At 40.8% G+C, this 23,418-nt stretch overlaps 1 protein-coding gene across 2 annotated transcripts in view; it reads right to left on the reverse strand.

Moving 5' to 3' along the window:
* The window catches only part of SPPL3 (signal peptide peptidase like 3), a 126,030-nt gene extending 102,736 nt beyond the window's left edge, over positions 1 to 23,294 (reverse strand). Inside the window, exon 1 of one of the 2 annotated variants that reach the window (XM_074206030.1) lies at positions 23,028 to 23,294. In XM_074206030.1, coding sequence (XP_074062131.1) covers positions 23,028 to 23,050 — 23 coding nt within the window. In that variant the 5' untranslated portion in view covers positions 23,051 to 23,294. The remainder of the gene's footprint in view (positions 1 to 23,027) is intronic. The other variant, XM_074206031.1, reaches the window with a different exon arrangement.
* Positions 23,295 to 23,418: the final 124 nt, after the last annotated feature.

Genomic DNA, 23,418 nt, shown 5'->3' on the forward strand with positions numbered 1-23,418 from the left:
CAAGGGTATCACTGTCCTTCTAATCAGCCAGGGTGAATCTCAGCATGGTCCCTGACTCTTCATACAACCTACAAATCCAATCTTGTTTCTTTATGAATCGATGTTGGAAAGGATCTCTCTTCACCACTCATCCAGCCATCACCCTAGTTCAGGTTCTCATCACTTCTTCCCTGGACTATTGAAAAAGCCTTCCTTTTGGTTTTCCTAACTTATCTTTCCCTCTCCCATCCACTCTCCCCATCCCAGTACCTCTGGAACTGAAAGTTCTTCCTCCTCCAAGGTCCTTCCACACTACCCCTCAGTCCTCCACATGGAAGTTGCCTTGTTCTTTTTTGAACGAGACTCTCCAATTCCTGCTTCTGGACCTTTGTCCTGCTATCCTGACTAATTTACCTCCACCCCAGCCCATGCCCTGAATACTCTTCCTCTGTACACCTCTGCGTCTTAGCACCCTTGGTTCTTTCAAGTCTCTGCCTTTTGCTGGTTCCTCCAAATGCTAGTGCCTTCCTATCCAAGGTTACTTGGTATCTGCTTTGTATGTAACTTGTGATACCTGTGTGGAAACCCATTGTCTCTCTAAATGGAGGGGGTAAATTCCTTGAGAACTGCAGTTACTAGTATGCTTTATTAGTACTTCTTGTATCTCAGAAAGCTCAGAGTGAATACTTTAGGATATTGTGTTGATTTTGTTTTTTGCATGCCCAACACTTAGGCCCTGGCACATGATAAATGTTTGGTGGGTTTTTTAGGACTAAGGCAATTAGTTCCTGGGTCAAGCTGGGCCCTGCAGAATGGCCAGTTAGGAGCAGCTTAACTAGTTCCATCTGAGAGCAGAAGAAAGAAAACCTCTGATTTGAAGAGTCTCTAAAGTAGAGTATGAGGATTCCTACTGCCCAATAAAGCCTGGACAATGCTCTAGAGCTCCTGGGTAGATGTGCCAGGCAAGCCAGCTCTGAATAAAGTTCTTCCACAGGAAGGGCTTTAACCCCTGGGAGTTGGAGAAGTCTAGAACAACTGCACAAGTCTCTGGGGAAGGGGAGACCAAAGGGGAAAGTCTTCTAGAGTTTTTTAAAAAAAGCTTTTTGGGGAATCAATAAAGTCACTCTATGGTCCCAGTAGCCTCAGTTCCCAAGGGAGAGCCAGATTAAGTCAAATTCAGATGTTCCCAGAGAGACTTCCGAGTTGGGGTAGAGTCACAGAGACTCTTCATTATGAAAAGTCTTCCAGACTGATGTTGTCCACTGCAGTATTACATATGGATGCCTACAATTCCACTCCACTACTTATGATAAGAGTTTTCTCCTCCTAGGTTCAAAAAGCAATCTTTGACTCAATATGACAATGAAAAACTTCTAATCCTGAGAATTCTTTTGTTCAAAATAATTCACTATTCCAAGTTTAGTTTTGCACTATATCTCCTCTCCACTAGTACAGTCAGAACCTGGGCTAACCTCTGGTCACACTAAGAAAGGTAAAACCAGCCCCTGCCCTCAGAGTTTACATGCTGGTAGAAGGGTCAACACGTAAATATTTAGGGATATCCAAGATGGAAGACAGCTTTAAAGGGGAAGGCTCTAGAAGATGGAGACATTGGGAAAGGCTTCCTTCCTTACAGGAGATGAGTCTTGAGGGAAGTCAAAGAAACTAAGAGTCTGAGGTGAAGGTACAGAAAATTCCAGGCATGGAAGATAGCGCAAGCAAAGGCAGAGAGATGATAGTTTGTAAGAACAAGCTGGCTGGTGTGACTGTATCAAGAGCATGTGAAGAAAGGCAGGATGCATCTAGGAGGTTGTGAAGGGCTTTAAATGACAAAGGAGTTTTTATATTTGGTCCAGTGGGTAATAGGGAGCCCAAGAGTTCACTGAGCAAGGGGTTATTCAGTACAACTGTACTATAGGTGGAGTTCCTTTGGCAGATGTTTGGAAGAAGCTAAAACAAAGTCCATGCAAGAGGTGAGGTGTGCCTACATTCCAGAGGTAGCTGTGTGAGTAAAGAGGAGTTAGGGAAGATGTCCACGAAGGGGGCCTTTAAGAATGGGAGGATAACGATGCCCTCAAGAGTCATGGGGAAGTCCAGAAGAGGGAAGGAGAGACAGTATTTGTATTTTGCTATTGGGATAATTGTAACCCCTTATCTCCAATCTGGTGCTGAGTGCCTCCAAACTTTACTAACTGGTTCTCCAATAACAGACATACAATCTGTCATCAGGGTTCAATATCAGACATTAAGACCATGGGCATTAATATAAAGGAAGGAGTGACTCCAAATGGCAAAGTAAGTTGTGAAATTATTTAAACAGCAATTATAATCATAAGCACTAAGTTCAAAGCAATTCAATGTCCAAATATGAGATCAATAATTAGTTCAAATCTCAAAAATCAAAAGAATGTACCAAGAGAAAAAAAATGAATAATAGAGAACTAAAGAACCAAGGCTGACCTAATGTCCTTTTAATTTTTCTAAAAATAAACAGAATTGCATGTACATGATGCAGCAGAAATTTAGGTCAGCGAATCTTCAAATAGGAGGCATGGAAACAAACAAAAAAATATGTTAGGTTGAAAAGACTGTACTAGACCAGTCTGGTTAGATTAGAGGGTTCTAGGCAAGCAAATGAAAGTTTCTTAAGAGGATGGAATGATTGCTTTATATAAACATCTAACAAATGAAAATAATGTTTATTTGCACTTGCTACCCAAAAGTCAGACCCTACCTTCTAGGAGCTCTTTCAATTTAACTTTCCCAAAATAAATGCTATCATCAGAATTATAATTATTCCTTCAAACATAATCTCCCTCAATATCTACTGCCTTTATACCTCTCACCCTCTAGCTGTAAAAAAAAAACAAAACCCACAAAAATACAGTTTTATGATTTTTTTGTACAAAGGAATTTCAATATCCCACTTATGGACAAAATCAAACCTTTCAACCAAGAGTAAGAACCAAAAGTAATCACATCTAAGCTAAAATATCCCATCTTATAAAATGTCCTGATTCCTTTTAATACTGTTAACAACAGTCTCTTTGGATGTTGCTACTCCTACTCAGCTACTGATAAGCTTCCTAACTTGGAACCCTTTCAGTTTTGTTCTACACAGGTTGAGATGGTAGGGGTGGCTAGGTGGTGCAGTAGATAGAGCACCAGCCCTGGAGTACCTGAGTTCAAATCCGGCCTCAGACACTTAATAATTACCTAGCTGTGTGGCCTTGGGCAAGCCACACCCCATTGCCTTTCAAAATCCTTAAAAAAAAAAAAAGGTTGAGATGGGAAATTTACATTATCAATAGTTACAAAGAATGTTCAAGAGAAAATTGCTGAGCTTAAGAACCTAAAATGGAAGAGCAGGAGAAAGAGGTAGAGTGGTAAAAGAACTTGAGCAGAGGCCAAAATACCTGAGTTTATAGTCCATATATATGATCTTGGCACATGCACTTCAAGCATCCTTTCCAACTCAGGGATTCTGGGCAAAGGAGATGAAGCTGTTTATTTCACAAAACTTGATGTTCCTAGGTAGAATACAAGTCTAACTTGGGAGTGGGCAAGGTCATCATTTTAAAGCACTGATGTGACAAGCGAAGGAGAGAGCCTAAGAGGACTAAGCTACTATAAAAAGCTATGAAAAACCCAAACCCACAAATGTCATTTTTGTCAAAGTTGGTATAATTCTCTTGACTGATGGTTAATATGCACTAAGTGTTGGAGATACAAAGAAAGGCCTAAGACAGTCCCCTGCCCTCAAGGAGCTGCCCATCTACTGGCAGAGAACATGCAAGCAATGATTTATATGCACAGAAAACATATATGGGATTAACTGGAGGTCATCTGCAGAGGGAAGGCACTAGCCCAAAGAGGGATCAGAGGTTGGAAAGTCCAAAGGTGGAGATGAGGGAGCCAAATGAACACTCAAGAATCAAGAGATGGAGTGTCTTGTGCCAGAAAGAACAAACAAGCCAATATCAATTGACTGGAGGGTGTAAGAAAAGGGACTAAAGAAATAAGACTGGAATGGAAGGAAGGGCCAGGTTAAGAAGGGCTTTGACACACAATAGTCTATGTTCTAGTGAATACGGTTTGTTCCCAACTAAGTAACAATTATTCTCATCAACTGTTCTGAAGAACAAAAGAGGTATGCCTATTGTTAGGGAGTCTGCTCTTTTTTCACTGGGATCTGCTTCACTTATGCACACCTTTTGCTTTTTTACCACCTATTGCCTTTTCCCACCTTGCAAAGAATCTTGGCTATTGCATTACTGGGAAGCAATCAGGGTCGATAACATTTTGATGTTTGAAGTAAAACAAATGATTATTTCTCATATATTAATAACCAATTATTAAATTAAGACACTTTCCCCCTTCTATTTTTCAGAAATCAGTCCCTAGCAAGTTGTTCAGCCAGCACCTCAAATACACTGAGATTAGATTAACTTTATCCTCATCTAGTTCAGACCTCACCCAATAGAGGAAGCTTAGGTTTGAGGGTGGGAGTGGATCCTTTGTCTAGATTGCCTGTGTAGAGAGAAGTAAGATTCATATAATCAAAGTCATGTCTCAGTCCCTGTCCCTCATCAGAATAGTTCCACCTCTCAGTATAATATTCATTCTCCTCAATAACCAATGTTAACCCATCAGAGTTGATTGCCATCTGTTAGAAAATACCCACTCTTCTAAAAACATAAAGGCATCAATAGGTCTCCATGATCTGTCACTGGTTCAAGAGAAATGGCCTTTTATCAATGAATAATGAATCCATAATTAAGAAAATGGTAAATTATCTAGAAATTTTGTCTCAAGCTTTTTATATGCCACTGAAGCATGGAAAGGCTTCACATGCAGCAGTAAAACCATCCTTAACTGTTAGAATCAAAATATAACCTGTACATAAATACTGAGCTCCTTCCAGATTGGGCAGAAGAACAAAAGGTAAAAATAATGTGGCAAGTGAGACAGAAGACCTGAAAGAGAGAGGACAAAGGTTCAAGTGGTCGTTAAGGGTGCCATCAGAAACATTTATCATGACTGTTTTTCTGAACTCTTCCTACATTACAACCCCCAATGATAAAAAATAGCTTAGGAGACATTCAGGAACTAAAACTCCAGGTAATTTCAATATTAATGAGACAACAATAATAGTTAATAAAGTACTTATAAACACTAGCTCCTGTGCCAAGATCTTTAAAAATACTATCTCATTTTATCCATACGATTATCCTCATTCTGCAGATGAGGAAACGGAGGCAAACGAAGGGGAAGTGACTTGCCTGGGTCCCATAGGCAGGGAGGATCTGGACTCGGGTCTTGTCTCCCAGCCATAACCAAGCTGGCCCTGGTAAAATATGGAAAGGTTGCACCTAGAGTGGGAGTCACCAGAATTTTGCTCCCAGGTGCCAAAATTTAAAAGGATCTTATTCTTGGTCCTTCATCAGAAGAGCAATAACTGAGCCTATAATCTAGATAATAATTTAAAATAAAATGCCAAATAGAGGCTTCCTCTGCCTACAGCATGGGTGTCTAACCCTTTAGCTCTTTTGAGTCATATCACCCAACAAAAACTTGTCAAGGGCCACCTACAAAGTTTAATACTTATTTATGACTACAATGTTAATTCATGTTACCAATGGATATAATGGTAAAATGCAATGAGGCCACACTTGCCCTACATACATACTCTGCAGGTAAGCTACTTTCCAGACCTGTTCCTCCTGCCCTTCCCCACCTCAGCCTGGACCTCCTGAGCAGCTGCTTTTACCCTGCCCAACAATATATAAGGGCATGTTTTGTGACACCTGTAAGACTCTGGAAAGTTGAAGAATACTAGCATGTATCATCTCAGTGAATGAATTTTCTGCCTTATGATCAAAAGGTAGCACAGGATTGTACAACACTCCTTGTAAAAAATATTTTCTGCTTGAAATCATGTAAGAATAAAAATTTGCCTTTTCTAAAGGCTTCCTCCTATGACTCAAAACACATCTCTCTTCCATCTTAGGAAAAACCTTCCACTGACTCTACAAATTGCTCTAAATTAAATTTTTCTATTTTCCTTCATTTCTGACCTTCCTAAATGAGTGGTCCATACCTCATTCATGCCTTCATTACTTCCACTAATGTCTCCTGGACCCTCTGCAGCAGATGGCTTTTTCCTTTATTTTGACATCTGAGAGCTATTTCAATAATGACCTTGTGTGACTTTGTAGCAAATACATTAATTTCTCAGTATTCTCATCAGCAAAATGATAACCTCTAAGGCCCCTTTCAGCTCTAACATTCTAGGGTCACAATGTTATCTGCTCTGATTGCCTAGTGTTCCCCACAAAACCACCACTCTTCTAGCCAAGCCCATTTCCTCACGATCTCCACAAACAGCATTCCTTACTGCCAGTGGTTCCCCAAGTCCTCCTTATTCTGGGAGTAGAGTTCAGGCTCTCACTTCATAAATCTCTTCCAGTTCACTCCAAGAGCTATCATCACTGTCACTCTTACTGGAATCCAGGGTTTCAGGCTGCGACATGGTCATGAGGTGTTCCACATCCACTGGGGTCCTCAGAAGTTCCTGGACCTCTTGGTGCATAACACCAGATGTGCAGAACAGGTTCTTAACTAATACCTGTGGGTGGAAGGAATGACTACACACTACTCAAGTGATTTGGTCAAGTGATTTGGATGCACATTAGATTAATCACCAGGCTTTCATCAAAATTTTTATTAGACTACAGATTTTTATAAAAACACATGCATGCGCATCCTTCAATTCACTCAATCAGTGCACTAAAGACTGGTCCAACTGCCTTGTTATCGTACTGTCATGCTTAACCCTAAAGGGGAAGGACCATCCCATGACCAGGGGCATATGCTCAGCAGGTACAAACTCATTTTAGTCAAGTCTAGTTTTATTTTTCTTTTTTCTTTTTTTTTAACAAGGCAATGGGGTTAAGTGATTTGCCCAAGGTCACACAACTAGGCAATTATTAAGCATCTGAGGCCAGATTTGAACTCAAGTCCTCCTGACTCAAGGGCCAGGACTCTATCCACTGTGCCACCTAGCTGCCCCACAAACTCATTTTAAAACCACTATCACTGAATCACAAAACAAAAACCCCTTTAACATCTTAAGAGATTTCAACCTAGGATGCAATATAGCTGAGGGAGAGCTGCCAGAGAGAACTTTAAGATAATGGATTAGCAAGTAAGAGGTAAGATCCAAATAAGAGTCCAGAAGCCAATGAAAACGCTAAAGATGGAGATCTTAAGAAGCTGAATGAAATAAGGAAAGTTTGTGATGATACATCAGGAAAACCTAAAGATAAGTAAGGTAAAAGAAAAACAGTTCTAAAATCATTTACGCAACAGAAATCAGGACCTAGGCAGAGATGGTTCAGAGGCTACATACAAAAGGCATTTGGGCTACATACAAGTAGAGACCCTGATACTACTGGGCCTATCTTTTGCTTGAGTCATACAGCTTTAAATAGATTTCCTTAAGGATTCATTAGTATTAGTTAAGTGGGAGTACCTGGCTCCCACTTACCCATACCTAGGGGTCTCAGGTGAGTGTGTTAAGACTAGTAAACTGACAAGTAGTTCAGACAATTAAGATTTTTCATCATCATCTGCTCCTAAATCAAATATAGGCAGTTCTCACTTTATGTAAATCTGTATTGTGCAAATTTGACTTTCCATAAAGAATTATAAAAGAAATCTGAATTCTAAAAAAAAAAAACCAAAAACCTGTCAATTTTACTATACAGAATGTGCTTGCTCTCTTCTCCCCTCCTGACCTTCAGCTTGGTATGGCCTCCCCCCCCCCCACTCTCTTCCCCCACACCAAAAAAATACCAAAGGGGAAAAAACACCTTCAATTGAAAGCAAAAAGAACGGATGCACAGAGAGACCACTATGGCTACTGCCAGATTGCAGGCTTGCCCTGAAAACTAGAGTGGAGGACCAGAAGACCTTTGCCTTGCTTGGCCCAACCTCCCTGGTGCTCAGGTACTTTGTATCTGTCTCCAGGTCCATTCTCTCCTATCTATGTCCAGACCCCACAACCTGTTCTCATTTCCAGTCAGGCCCCCATATGGTTGGCCCTGCCTCCCAGCATTCTTTTTCCTGTTCTCTCTTCTGTTCTTGAATCATGTGTCACCCCCTTTATCCCAACTCTGCCTCCCTCCCAATCATCTGTGGGCATATTTGAATTACGTAAGGTTTGCAGACTAGTCCATTTACCTAAAGTGAGAACAGTCAGTACTACTACTTTTGAGTTATCCACAGCAATGTTCCCTTACCTTAGTGTGACTGCGGAAGTGTAGTGACTATTTCTTTCAAAATATCACTTGTAAATAGCAAAATGGTAAGATTCTCTATTTTCATCCTGTTCTGTAAACAAATTACTCCCTTTATTAGTCACAATCAATTTTAACTGAAAAACTAATATAACAACACTTAAGAGTACTGTTATTAAATATGAGTCTGTTTCCAGAAGAAACTGGTATCATCCACTTAATTTCAGACCCATCTCATTTTTTTATTTGTTATTGTCTGTCTCAGATATACATAATATAGATGGACAAGTTCCATAAATTGTCCATCCAACTGCATGCTCTGAAATGGATCACACATGCTCTTCATCTACTTAAGTCTTTCCTGTGAGTGGCTATCAGGCCAAAATGTTTGCAGAACTCTTCTCTGAACCTCCACAACATTCTTAGACTTGAGTAATCACCACAATGGCATCCACAGAGATATCATATGGCAACATGGATCACAACAGTTTCTGAAGATCTGAAAATGAACATCACACAGAAGGTAATAATAGAGAGGCACAAGGTGGGTGTGAGAACACTGGAACTTTGAGCAGAAGCAAGAAATGTACCCAGGAAAATGAATGAGAAGAGTAGAACATGAGCTGGTAAAAGTGGCTATGGCAATGATGAGTGAATAGGCCAAGTGCTCTACTGTATCCCTTACAATGTCAGGAGGAAATAGGAAAGCTCACCAGCACATTGAGAGGACTCTCTGTAGTGAACTTACAGAGAACAACAAGACAAGACAGATTTACAATGGGCAACTGAAGGGAACATTCAAACTGAAGACACAGATCTTTGTTAGGAGACTAGTATTTTTTTTAATGCTTTTAATATTTTTAGATTTTTACATTTAGATTTCCTCATTCATCCCCCTCTCTTATAACATAAGATTTTTTTTAAAAGGGGAAAAAAAGAAGAGAAAAAATTCTGCAAAAACCAATCAATACATGAAAAAAATTATTGAAATTATATGCACCGTCCAATACTGTGGACACTGTCCTTGGAAAGTAGTATGGGAAAGGGTGTCTCCTCTCTTCTTTAAAGAAAAGTTTGTTCTTTGTAATTTCACAACATGGACTTTTCATTGTTTTGTGACAGGTATTCCGTCCACTTACATTGTTAAGAGTCATTTGTGTGGACTAGTAAATCCTGAAGCAAGCATTTCTGAAATAGGGTGATGTCCAACTATAGATAAAGGAAAAACAAGGGGCATACAAACTGTGGCAGCTGCACACTCTTCTAGTCACCACTTAAATCAAGTCCAAACATGTTCAATGTGGCCCTTCTTCACATCTCTTTGGCCATGGGTGCAAGTTTCCATGTGACCTGGTACAGTAAGATAACTGTGAGTCTTGGAAAACTCTTGTGTCCTGCCAGTCATAAGTATTGTACTGCCTACTATGTCCTAGGCCCTCTGCCAAAGGTGACACAAAGAAAGGCAAAAGACTGCTGTTCAGACCTTCAGTCTGATCAGAGCAAGAGCATCTCAAATCTGGTCCTACCAGGGCATCTGAACAGGGCTGGTTTTTCCTGAAGCTATAACCCCACTGAACGACAGGTAATGGGCTAACAGACTGAACCAGAGAGGCAACAAGACATTACCAATTGGGGGCAGCTAGGTTGTGTAGTGGATAAAGCACCAGCCCTGGAGTCAGGAGTACCTGGGTTCAAATCCGGCCTCAGACACTTAATAATGACCTAGCTGTGTGGCCTTGGGCAAGCCACTTAACCTCATTGCCTTGCAAAAACTTAAAAAAAAAAGACATTACCAATTCTAGGAGAATCAACCTTCAGACTTTTTCTCTGTGGTTAGATTCGATCACTCTCAGCTTGGTTACCCCTCTCATTTTTGGTGGAAAGGTCATAGGGGTTCAGTGGTTGGTTCTTGTCCATCTTGTCCTTGAAGAAGACGATACAGTGTGTCTTACTATGAATGATCAGACCAGGAAGAGCTCAGAATGCTCCACCACAGGTCAGGCACCAATAGTCCATGTGAACATATGGGGCAAATGCTCTAAACTTGTACATCTCACATTTCCATGGAGCTGTTTCAATTCTGCCTTGCTCACAGAGCACAGCCCCCTCTCTGATGAGGGCACACCATATTGGTGGGTCCTGGGCCAAGGTCTCCCATGATGCACAATCAATTCCAAAGTTCTTAGAGAGACCTTCAGTGTAGGGATGGTGCTACATAAAGAAGTGTTTGTGAATAGGCAAATGGACTGCTGAAGCTGCTAAAAATACAAATCTCAACTTGTAGCCAACATTAAAAGGCTCCTTCAGGGGTGGTCTAATAGTTTTAAAGACTTCTGAAAGTAATTTGTATTCTGAGATGTCTAGCTATATATGTAAACTGGGCCTGAACGGTGGTTATGTGCTTTGAGGGAAAAGCACCTATGTAACATGAGCAAGATAAAATAATGATGATAATGTGAAATTTTCTCTGGCAATCTCTAGCCAATTGTTATGTGAGAAATATGGAGATGATGGGCAACCACCTAGCCAGAAGGAGATGTTTAGTTCTTTTTAGATAGTTAATATCTAAATGGGTTCATTACAAAAAGTTAAATTTTATATATATATATATAATATATATGAATAAGGATTATTGTTTTTACATCTCAAAATCTGTTTATTGCATTTCATTTACAGCACTGTCCTGAGCTACATGAGCAACAAATGAAATGATTTTTTTCCCTGGATCTCTTTTACCAAATTACAGCCTGGAACACTCTTGGTTCTCCTTAGTGCTCAAGCCACCTGAAACTCTGGTTATAGATAACTGCTATATTACAACATCTGCCTGACATCAGGTATGATAAAATAGAAAGACAATATGCCAATGAAGCCACTTAGCCCTATGGGGTTTGATGTTCAGATGGAGTAAGAGACCTTTGAAAGAATGACTCTAGCCTCAACTAAAGTAGGATTCTTTTAAAAGTTCCTCACCTGGCCCATTGAAAAATAATGTCTGTATAAGGGAACATGTCCTTGGTGTCCCTCTCTCCTCTATAATAGCAAATTGCCATGATCATTCCAGGTGCATTATATTAAGTATGAAAGTGAGCCAGTGGATCAGGATAATGCCTATTGGCATATTTAACAGCTTTAAAGGAGAGATCCATTCTTCAACAGATTCAACATGACCAAAGCAAAATAGAAAATTTGGGGGCAAATTTCTTGACATGTGCAGGTTTAAAATGCTTTTTCAGTACATTTGTTTATACTATTAGAGTTTTTGTTGAACAACTTATGTGGCATCTGTCAATGAATCTGTTATATTGGAACCCATTTTGATACTGCCTTAGGATTATTAGGTATAATTTTTGCCTCTTATAGACCTGTTTTTTCCCCTAAATTATTAGACTTTTCTGTTACAATATCTCTGGATTTTGCTTGCTCAATTTTTTCCCTTTGAGTTTTGTTTCTCTTAGCTGTATATCTCCAAGATCAGCCTCTGCTGGATACCAACCAACTGTGCCAGCCAATCAATCCCTGGACCCTGCCTCAATGAAGCCCTGGCATCTCCAAATGGACTCTGAAAGGCCCAGAAGACTCTGGTCCTAAAATGATTGAGGGGGGAATGATGCAGGGGAAGATGAAGAGATTTGAATGTAACAGAAAGAATTTGGGTCGAGATGTAAATTGACTTGGAAGTAGAGAATTATGATTGTAACAGAAATAATTGTAATCTTGGATGGGGACCCTCCCCATTCTTAAAGTACCATTGTTTTATGTAAAATTTGTATCCTGATCTCCTTGGGCTTTACCCTCTACCTAATTCCAGTATAGGGGAAGGGAGTTCACCTTTTGCCCTCTGGATGAGAGGCAAGACATAAAAACCTAAGCTGGACTCCAGTTCAGGACTGACTCAAGTCTTCTCTGACCATGGCCCAGCCAAAGCTGCTTGGTTGTTCTTTTATCTCTCTCTTTCTCTCTCTAGTTGTTCCTATGGTCTTGTAACCTTTTATTTTTTTATTTTTAGGTTTTTGCAAGGCAAACGGGGTTAAGTGGCTTACCCAAGGCCACACAGCTAGGTAATTATTAAGTGTCTGAGACCGGATTTGAACCCAGGTACTCCTGACTCCAAAGCTGGTGCTTTATCCACTATGCCACCTAGCCGCCCCTCTTGTAACCTTTTAAACAAATTTTTGTTTTATTTCCACCCTCCCAAAAGTCTCCTTCAAGAACTACTCTATTTTTATTTTTCATAGTAAAAAAGTAAAATTCTGTTTTTTCATTTTGTTAAAGTCAATCTATTCAGGCACTAAAGAAATTCAGTATATAGAAATCATGATTCATAATTTCAACCTTCCTTCTCTCTCTTTTCCAGATCATTTTCACTCTATCATTTCCACTCCATTCTTTTAAAATTCCAAGGGCCTGGTAGGTGGCTCAGCAGATAGAGGCATTGTTCCTGTAGTCAGGAGGACTGAGTTCAGGTCAAGTGCCTCAGACATTTGACAACTAGCTATGATCTTGGTAAAGTCACTTATAACCCCAACTGCCTGGCAAATAAATAAAATGAAATTCCAGAAAAGAACTTTTTTCCCAAATGCTAAAAAACTTGATTTTAAAAAAATCTGCTCTAGAAATTAAAGAAAATGTTTCTTCACACACATATGGATGAAGGACTGCTCAGAAACAAAATCAAGATTTTTTCTGACTTCTGAATAAAGATTTAAGTACAACTAAAATTATGAATACTAGAACTTTTTTTTAAAATGAAAAGACAGTTTTAAATTTCCAAGGGTCTTGTATATAGTAGGTACTGCTGAATTGTTTATCACATTAGGCAGTACTGTCATCAAGATTTGGACACCACAGTCAAATTAGATAAGTAGCTTTATAGAAGATGTCCTTTCGGGATAACTCTGGGTTTCTGCCGGAACAGCATGAAGTGAATGAAAATTATAGAAGTGAACTAAAACCCATTAATCTCTAAATAAAAAGAAATTATACAGGTTCATAACAATTTAAAATATTTTATACCATTTCTAACATAAGTATATTACCAAAATAGAAATCAATTTTGGGAATTGCATAAACATTAGGCATGTAGTTTAATTCATGGTATTACTTGACAAATGATACTGATATGCTGCACACAAGTATTTTTCACAAAGCATTTACAATAAACATTGAAGGAAGTGGTTTCAATACAAATTTATGGTGCACAGCTTTGGTTAATTTTAGCTTAAATCATTCATCACTAGAAATACCACTACAGCATTGTAAATGAATTATAGGCAAAATACACTTTTAAAACTAAATTGCTTGAGTCTTAGTGTGTAAAGTCAACCTTTACAGACTGCCAATAACACTGAAGAGCCTTTCCTTCACAAGAAACTGAGTCAGGTATGATGACTCTGTTTACAAAGAATAATGAACGTTAAAGTCAAAGTATTATTGAATTTAAAATTGGAATGCACCTTTCTAGATTGTCTAGTCGCCACTCTTCATTTTACAAATGAAAAAAAAGGAAGCAGAGAAAAGCTAAGAGGCTGGCTCCATGACTCCAAGTTAGAAAGAAATCAGGGCTAACCTGGGCCCACTGCATACCCCTTTAGATAGGTATTTTTATTATTTTTGGGTGTGATACTCCCTTCAGGAGGGAAGTTTTTAACCTGGACTCCTCTTTTTGCCATATGATCATGAATAAAGAATTGGGTGATCCTCTCAACAGTTACCTAAAAATGGGGATGCAAACTTTTAAACGTTGCAAAACATGGTGTTTCCCATTCTTAAACACATTAATTGTAAAAGCACTAGGGGCAGTGGGGTGGTGCAGTGGATAGAGCACTGGACCAGGAGTTAGGAGGACCTGAGTTCAAATCCAGGTCTCAAACATTTAATAATTACCTAGCTGTGTGGCCTTGGGCAAGCCACTTAACCCCATTGCCTTGCAAAAAAAAAAAAAAAGCATCACAGAATGGAGACTTAAGTAAATTCCAATTCTCACCCAAACTTCTGCTGCAACCTAGTTCGTGTATGTATGTATGTGTGTATATACATATATATTTACAGGAATACACACACACATATAGATATATATGTAAAATCTGTGACAGTAATTTTTTCAAGTATTAATTATTTCTTCAACAGAAAGATAAGATAGTCTGGGGGCAGCTAGGTGGCACAGGGTTCAAATCCCACCTCAGACACTTAATTGCCTAGCTGTGTGACCTTGGGCAAGTCACTTAACCCCACTGCCTTTCAAAAAACCAAAAACTTAAAAAAAATAGTAATAATTGTAGGTATTTTAATTTTTTTCTCTCTCCCCTTTACTTTATTGCTCAAGCGAGTCTATATTTATGGGGGAGGGGGTATTTCATTTATTCTTAAACAAGAATATTTTATTAATATATAAAAACATTATTTGTATAAAATGAGAATAAATATTAAAGAAAAAACAAAAACAAAAACAACAACAAAGATAAGATGGTCTGACAAATCCATCAACTTATCAAATGACCATTACTTATTAAGTACTGACTATATGAATTGTTTGGGGGGAGGGGTATGTTGCCCCATTCACTTCTATTATGCAGGCGAGGCATAACTTTATGCCAAAATGGATCTGTCCAATGTAAGCAGGGCTTATGCTAAATTAAGTGGTTCACACTGTGGAATTTCAAGGAGAGAACTCTTTCACAATCTTGCCCCTTGTACCACTTAACTTACTGCCTCTCCTTGCCTCAGTTTCCTCCTCTATAGCTTTCACACAAGAGTTGGTAGGATTTAGTGATGTCTAAGATCCTTCCAAGCTCTAAGATCCTATGGCAGCTGGTAGAGGAAGAGTGTAGTCAGCAGAGTCTTGGTTTGGAATCCAGCTGTGTGACCCTGGACAAATTCTAAGGTCAATCAAGCAACTAACCTTAGTCTAAATCAGACACTGCTAAATGTTAAGGAAACAGAGAAAAGGCAGAAAGAGGCTGCTCTCATTCTAATAGGAGATACAATGGATCACTAGTCCACCATTAGTATCAAGGAGGAAATAGTGATAATAGTGTCAAAGGCTGCCAGAGTTCAGAGCAGAATGAGAATTATTTAATTGGCCACTGGACTTGACAATTAAGAGAAAGCAGTTTTGGATGGAATGATTAGGACTGCAGTCAGATCATAAGGGATTGAAAGTGGAGGCACAAAGCCTTAAATCGTTCTTGCTGAGATTCTGAGGTACCACTGTACCACTTCCCACCTCACATTGGCCAATAGGACAAAAAAGGAATAGGATCAATATGGGAAGGGATGTGGGAAACCTGGGAAATGAATGTCATACTAGTAGAGTTGTGAATTGATCCACCCTTTCTGGAGGGCAAGTTGGAATTATGCCCAAAGGACTAAAAAACTGTGCCTAATGTTAAGACTCAGCAATACTATTACTAGGTCTGTATCCCAGAGATCATAAAAAAGGGAAAAGGACCCAAATGTATAAAATTTATAGCAGCTCTTTCTTGTAGGGGCAAAGAACTGGAAATTGAGGGAATGCCCATCAATTGGAGAATGGCTGAACAAATTACGGTATATGTGATAGAGTATTACTGTTCTGTAAGAAACCAGATGGACTTAAGAAAAGCCTGGAAAAACTTGCGTGAACTGATGTTGAGTGAAGTAAGCTGATCCAAAAGAACAATGTACGCATTAACAGCAACATTATGTGATGATCAACTATGATGAATTTAGTTGTTCTTCTCAGTCACACAATGAACAAAGACAATTCTTTTTTATCCTAATGAATACCAGATTCATTTGATTTGTTTTCTGAATATATACAATGATAGTTTCTACCAATCATTTTTGGCAAGGTTTTGAATTTTACAATTTTTTTTTCTCCCTCCTTCCCTTCCCACTCCTTTCCCCCCAAAAGAAGGAACTCTGATATAGGCTTTACATTGGGCATCCACGATAAGCATAGATCAAAACTGAATGTGTTGCAAAGAAGAATCAAATCCGAAAGGAAGAAAGAAAGCATATAGCAAAATTACATAACACATAAGACAACTGTTGAAAATTGAAGATAATAAGCTTTGTTCTTCATTTAAACTTCAGTTTCTTCTTTGGATACAGATGGTATTCTCCCATCACAGATCCCCTAAAAACTCCCTGATTATTGCACTGATGGATTAAGTCCATCAAAGATGATCATCACTCCATATTGTTGTGTTTTTTTTTTGCAAGGCAGTGGGGGTTAAGTGACTTCCCCAAGGCCACACAGCTAGGTAACTATCAAGTGTCTGAGACCAGGATTTGAACTCAGGTCCTCCTGACTCCAGGACTGGTGCTCTAACCACTGCGCCACCTCTAGCTGCCCCCATATTGTTTTAATGTTCTAGTTCTGCTCATCTTGCTCAGCATCAGTTCATGTAAGTCTTCCCAGGCTTTTCTGAAATTCCATCCATCCTGATTTCTTATAGAACAATAGTGTTCAATCACACACACACACACATATACCACAATTTATTCAGTCATTCCCAAACTGATGGGCATCCCTGTTCTTTGCCACTACAAACAGAGGTGCTATGAATGTTTTTGAATATGTGGGATTTTTATCTAATCAAAGACAATTCTAAAAGACTATCCACATCCAGAGGAAAAAAAATCTATGGTGTTTGAAAGCAGACCAAAGCACATTATTTCAATTTTAAAAATTTGCTTTATGCTTTATATTTTTTCCCCTTCATGCCCCCCCATTTCTGGTCTGATTCTTCTTTTACAACATGACTAATATAGAAATATGTTTAACATAATTATACACATATAACCTATATCATATTTCTATCTGTTGAGGGGAGGGGAGGAGGGAGGGAGAAGAATGTGGAACACAAAACCTCATAGAAAAATGACAACTATTGGTGCACATAATTGGAAATACAGTAAATTAAGAAAAAAGGAATAAAGTAGAGGCACTATTGTCGTTGGCCTTTTAGGAGCTTAGCTGCCATAGGGCAGAAGAGGCATAGGATAATAGTTAGCAAGAACGAACAGATCATGGAAGGGTTTTGAGGATAAGGGAGAGCTAGAAAGCTTAAGTGATTTGCCCAAGGTCAGGTAATAAAATGGCCTAAAAGGTCACAACCTCAATATCCTGTTAAAAATGGGGATAATACCAGTATTGTTTTAAGAATCAATGAAATGTGTGTAAATCACTTTGCAAACCTTATGCATGTTTGGCTAGCTCTTTTCTTTGAGGCTGGACCAATGATTACTTGGCCATAGGGAACTACCTCGTGGATGATTAGAGAAGTCCTCTCCCAAGGCAGTATCAGCATCTTCTGGGCTGGTAGTCTTAGTGTGTTGCCTGAGGGCTCTATCCAAGGCCTGAGAATTAGCATTATTATGAAGGTATGGCTAGGGAAGGCTTCACTGAGCAGTCTGGAAGGTCAGGTAGGAAAAAGATCTGATTCCCACACCTCAGAGATCAACATTCTGACAGGCAGAAAGGGAATTTTAGTGGAATGAGCTGGAAAGAGCATTCCAAACCAAGGGACTGATAAAAGTCAAGGAATAGAAAAATAATCAACCACAGTCAGGGATAATGGGAAAGAGTGGGACATCAATCTAGATCCAAGCTTATCTTGCACGTGAGGTAAAGAAGCCTGGATCTTATTCTATAGGAACAAGTCAAACATTAAAAAAGTATTTCTGGAATTAAGGAACAATTTTCAAAATTAACTGTAGAAGGTCACCGAGTGTCTTTTCACCAGTTAAGGCATGAGATCAACAAGGGTCCAAATTAAGATGCTGGCTACAAGAAATAAAAAAAATAAAAGATTTGAGAAACACAGGGTAAAAGAAGAATGGGTAGGAAATGAAGACTGGTCCCATGAGTGTGAAGGGAGAAGTAGGAGTCAAAATGAGTTTGGAGCTAGAATGACTACTTAAACTTACTTTACTTTTTTTCCTAAACTTTTTCTAAACTCTGGTCTAAGAACCATCAGGAAAGTAGCCAAACAATGGTTTCTGTTGGCCTTCCACAACTGCCTGGCTCAATTTACTTTTCTTCACTCCCACTATATATATTTCTAATACAGGGAAACCATGGAAGTTTTGAGTACCTAATTGAGAAAGAAGAAATAAAAAAGATCAACATAACTTATGGCATCAGTAAGAAAACTTAAAAAGTACCATGCAACCTTTCCTTGTCTCTCTTTGATATATATTTTCTACACTGGTACCCAACTCTTCCAAAAGTTCCAAATAAACACACGCACCAATGTATTCCCTTTTGTTGATCTATTCAAAATATGGTAAAAGTGTCTCCATTGGGACACTTTTGTATGGGCCCCATACAAGCAACCATTACCTCTAGAGGTAATACACTCCAATTTGGAATAGTTCTAACTGTTGTTGGAAAGTTTTTTTTCTCCCTAAAACCCAACCCTAAACAAAATAATGAAGCTAGAGAATGAATCTCTGATTGGAGAAACTGTCTTATTTCCCTTTAATCTACTCCATGCTGAAATTAGACCACCCTAACCCAGAATAAATAACTTCCCCCTTCTCAAACTCTCCCTAAAAGCAAGGAAAGGTAGTTCACCCGTTTCCTTGAATGCAAACAAAAGGACTGAGATGTCAACAAAGTATAGGAGCAGGTGCTCTCAAACTGTAAGGCACCTTTAAAGGATCTTTAATGTGTATGACAATTGCTCAAAAAGAAAGGTGGCTTAATTTACAAAGAAACTATAAGATCACTTGGACAACTCAGGTAACTTTGGGCCTCAGTTTCCTCATCTGTGTAATGGATCAGATGTTCTAAATCTAGAACTTTTAAGGACACTGACCAAAATTGCCATTTTCCCAACTTCTTATATGTTATTCTCTGAATCCCCCCATCTTATTACTGATCCAGAATCTCTGTACAGCATAATCAAGAGCAATAAATGGCCATCCAGAAATTTCAGCTGGGTCAAGCAGTTTGTAAACAATAGTCTATCTACCTCTCTGTTAGAGTCTCCAACAATTACAATGCTTATCACATCACTCTTTATTATTACCCCTTTTCAATACAGAAAACTGTAGTTCTTTTCCCCCCTCAGTCTGTACACCGCCCCCCACATCATCTTAGGCTTCAGAAACAGTTCAATCAAACCAAAGTTATTACTAAATTACCAAATTTCTTCAAATGTTCATCTCCCCAGTTTGCCAAGAATGATTTTTTCCCCTTCAAGCAAAACAAAACTATTCACTCTCAATTCCACAAAATCATCCTCTTCTCTATTTCAACCAGCCCTCCCATTGTGACTCCCCCTTGAATTAATGACTTCAATTTCCAGACCCATTCCAATACGAGAGCAGTATTCGCAGCCATATTAACCAAACCCATTAAAAAAAACAACAATCCTTTCATTCAATTCTAGTCCTGTCTCAAGACCCACTTTTCCATTTAGACTAATACTAGCTTGCAACATACAAGCTATTTAGATATTATTTCGTTTGATACTCACAACACCACACTGTTGTGAGGTAGGTAGTGCAAATACTATTTGCTCTACTTAGCAACTGAGGAGAAACCAAGGCTCAGACTAAACAAAATTGGTGGAGGTCAAATGACAACTTTGTGGCAGTTACCAGTAGAACCCAGGCGAGCTAGGCCCCTATTCTTTTCAGTCTATTACCCTGTCACCTTTGGCTTGGGGCAGCCAAGACTGCTCTGAGGTCTGAGAATCAGAAAACCTGGGTTTGTAATTCTGGCATTCATTCATTTACTTCCTGACTTAGGTCAGGGTAGGTCACTGTTTCCTCAAAACTGTTTCCTCTTTTGTTAAGTGGGGATAATACTCAAAATAATAATAATACATCACAGGTTTATTAGAAAAGTACCCTGGAAACCTCAAGTTCTATACAAATATAGGCTCTTATGAGCATCTCACAATTTCTTAATATAGCTGTTAGGCAACATTGGGGGACGGTCAACTAGGATAGACTAAATTCTTCTCAGCAATATGTAAATCTAAAACAATTCCGAATGATGGAAATGCTTCCATTTCCTGAGAAAGAACTGCTAGAGTCTGAATGCAGACGGAAGCAGGCTATTTTCACTTTTTGGATGGCTTTTCCCCTTTATACTGTTTCTTTCACAACATGACTAATGTGGAAATGTGTTTAACATGACTTTACATGAAAACCTATATCAGATTACTTGCCATCTTGGAGAATGGGCTATGGGAGAAAGGAAGGGAGAAAAAGTTTCAAACTCAATAATCTTTTAAAAAATGAATGATGAGGGGCGGCTAGGTGGCGTAGTGGATAGAGCACGGGCCTTGGAGTCAGGAGTGCCTGGGTTCAAATCCGGTCTCAGACACTTAATAATTACCTAGCTGTGTGGCCTTGGGCAAGCCACTTAATCCCATTTGCCTTGCAAAAAAACCCTAAAAAATATTAAAAAATGAATGATGAAAACTGGCTTCACGTGTAATTGGAAAAAATAAAAGGCTATTAAAAAAACAACAAAAACAAATATAGTTGTTACCAAGTAACATTTTTTTCCTCAAAAGATTCCCAGTATTTTTCCTAAACTCTCTTCTAGAACACTCTTACCACAATCCCAGTCCTGGATTTTGTACTTTTTGGTATTATTTTCTTCCCAAAGTCTGATTTCTACTACCAAAATAGTAAGATCCCAAATAGTCAGGATAGGAGACTTCTCATCCTTATAGCCAAAATACTGTCCTGAGGACTCAGTAAACAGTCAATCCAGAAACCATAAAGTTACATTTTGATTCCTCTCTAATTCCACAAATCAAATTATCCATTTTAAAAGAACAATATTACATTACAAACCCAAGGTCTTCAGGCATTAATTTTGGTTGTATGGCCATAAAGTCCCCATTAACTTCTTTTCCTTATGTTTTCTAAACAATTTTCTTTTGATAACTAGCTAGTTAATCCAGTGTAAAGCTCCCTGGGGGCTGAAATCAAAGGACAGAAATATTCAACCCCCCCCCCCCAACTCCTATTAATGAATGAATAGAAAAGCATGTAGGTACTTAAGTGCCAAATATTGCTTTGAGCACTGGGGCAAAATACATTACAAAGGGTCTGAGCTAAGACTACATATAAAGAGTTCAACTACAAGTTGGATAGAAACGTCCAGAATTCTTTGATGGGCTACATGGTCTAGAAGTCCTTAGGACTCATTGGCAGATGACAGCAACCAGGATAGGATGATGATAATGATGAGGCTGATATTTGTCCTTCATACTCTAAGAAGACCATGACATCAGAGAGGTGATGCCACACAAGCACATGTGAGGGGGGCTGAGCTATGTCACCAACCTCATTTTCTCCTCCAGTCATCTGGGTCCAGTGGCCAGACATGAATCAGGTCCTGAATGTAAGGCAATCAGGGTTCAGTGAGTTACCCAAGGTCAGACAGCTAGTTAGCGTCAAGTGTCTCAGGCTGGATTCTGCACTCCTATGCGCTTCTGACTCCAAGGTCAGTGCTCTATCCACTGTACCACCAAACTTATATGTCATGGACCAGGTTATAGGGGCAGGCAGGATGAATGATAAGAAAGGTCTTCTCATTGTTCAGTTGTGTCTGTGACACTGGGGGTTTTCTTGGCAGAGATACTGAAGGGGTGTGCCATTTCCTTCTCCAGCTCATTTTACAAATAAGGAAACTGAGGCAAATAGGATAAAGTAGAGAATCACATAACTAGAAAGTATGTGAAGTTATACTTGTCCTTTGTTCTCCAAGATCATGATACCAGGGTTGTGATACCATGCCAAGCAAGAGAACTGGATTTGAATGGGGGGTTGCTCTGGTAAGTCAAGAGCACCATTTCCCCCCTCCAGTTCCATGGGGTCCAGTGGTCAGATACGGATCAGGATGACTGGAGGTGGAGACAGTCGTTAGTCTAAGCTCTAAGACTACAGATAACCCACTTGATCCCAGAGGCAGCTGGGTGGCACCATGACTATTGTCTAGGACTTGGCCAAATGAAGATCTGAGTTCCAATCCTACCTCAGACACTCACTAGCTGGGTAACCCTGGGCATATCACCAAACCTCTGCCTGTTTTTTTTTTCATCTGTATAACGGGCATTTGTCTGTCAGGGATGTTCCAAGGATCAAATGAGATAATGGCACAAATTTAATAGTACCCGGCAACTAGTAAGCATTCTAGAAATGTTAAGTCATTAGTAATATTTCCTTTTCTTTCACGTTTAAGTGTCCCCCCTCAGTCGTATTGCTAATGCTACTCAGGGTTGAATGACCTGCCCACAGCCACACAGCCAGATCTGAGCCGTCTGCCCCGTCTCCGGGGCTGGCGCTCCATCCGCTGCTCCCCCTCTTTCTCTTGAGGGCTGACAGGTGAGTCCGGCAGCCTGAGGTCACAGGAGGGAGGGCGGCCCTCAGCAGAGCGGGGCCGGCCCAGGACGGGTGCCCTGCGGCTCTCCCGCCTCCCCGCTGCCCCGAGGTCCGGCAGGCGGGTGCCCCCGGCCCACGCTCCTCTGCCCCGGGCTCCCGGGGTGCCCGACGGAGCCCCGCAGGCGGCCGGGCCCAGCTCCGTGCGGCCCCGGACCCCCGGGGCCCGGCCCGTCCTCCCGCCGCCCCCCAGGCGCTGCTCTTTGTTCGCTTCCCCGGGGCCCCGCCGCCTCGGGCCGGCCCCCGGCCGGGGCTCCCCCGCAGCCCCGGCCCCTTGCCCCGCACCGCCGATGCGGCCCTGGCGTCGCCGCCGCCCCCCGCGAGCCCCCGGGGCCCCCCGGGCCGCCTCACCACGAGTAGGTCTGCTCCGCCATGGCGCGGGCGGCTGGCCGCGGGGCCTGCTCCTCCGGCTCGGGCTGGGCTGTGGCGCGGGGCCGGGCGGGGCTGCGGGGCCGGGCCTCGGGCCTCCTCCTCCTCGGGCCTCCTCCTCCTCCTCCGCGGGCCGCGGGCGGCGCCGGCCTCGGGCTCACCGGCCTCCTCCGCGGCGGCGGCGGCTCCGCGGCGGCTCCGATCCCAACATGGCGGCTCCGCGGCGGCGGGGCCTGGGCCTCCCTCGGGCTCTCCGGCGGCGGCGGCGGCGGCGGGCGGGGAAGGGAGGCGGCGGCGGCGGCAGGGGCGGCGGCGGCGGCGGCGGCGGAGGCTCCCTCACTGGCCCCGGGGCGCCGCGCTCGGGAGGAGGCGG

The sequence above is a fragment of the Macrotis lagotis genome, chromosome X (genome assembly GCF_037893015.1).
Source record: "Macrotis lagotis isolate mMagLag1 chromosome X, bilby.v1.9.chrom.fasta, whole genome shotgun sequence".
Classification (NCBI taxonomy): domain Eukaryota; kingdom Metazoa; phylum Chordata; class Mammalia; order Peramelemorphia; family Peramelidae; genus Macrotis; species Macrotis lagotis.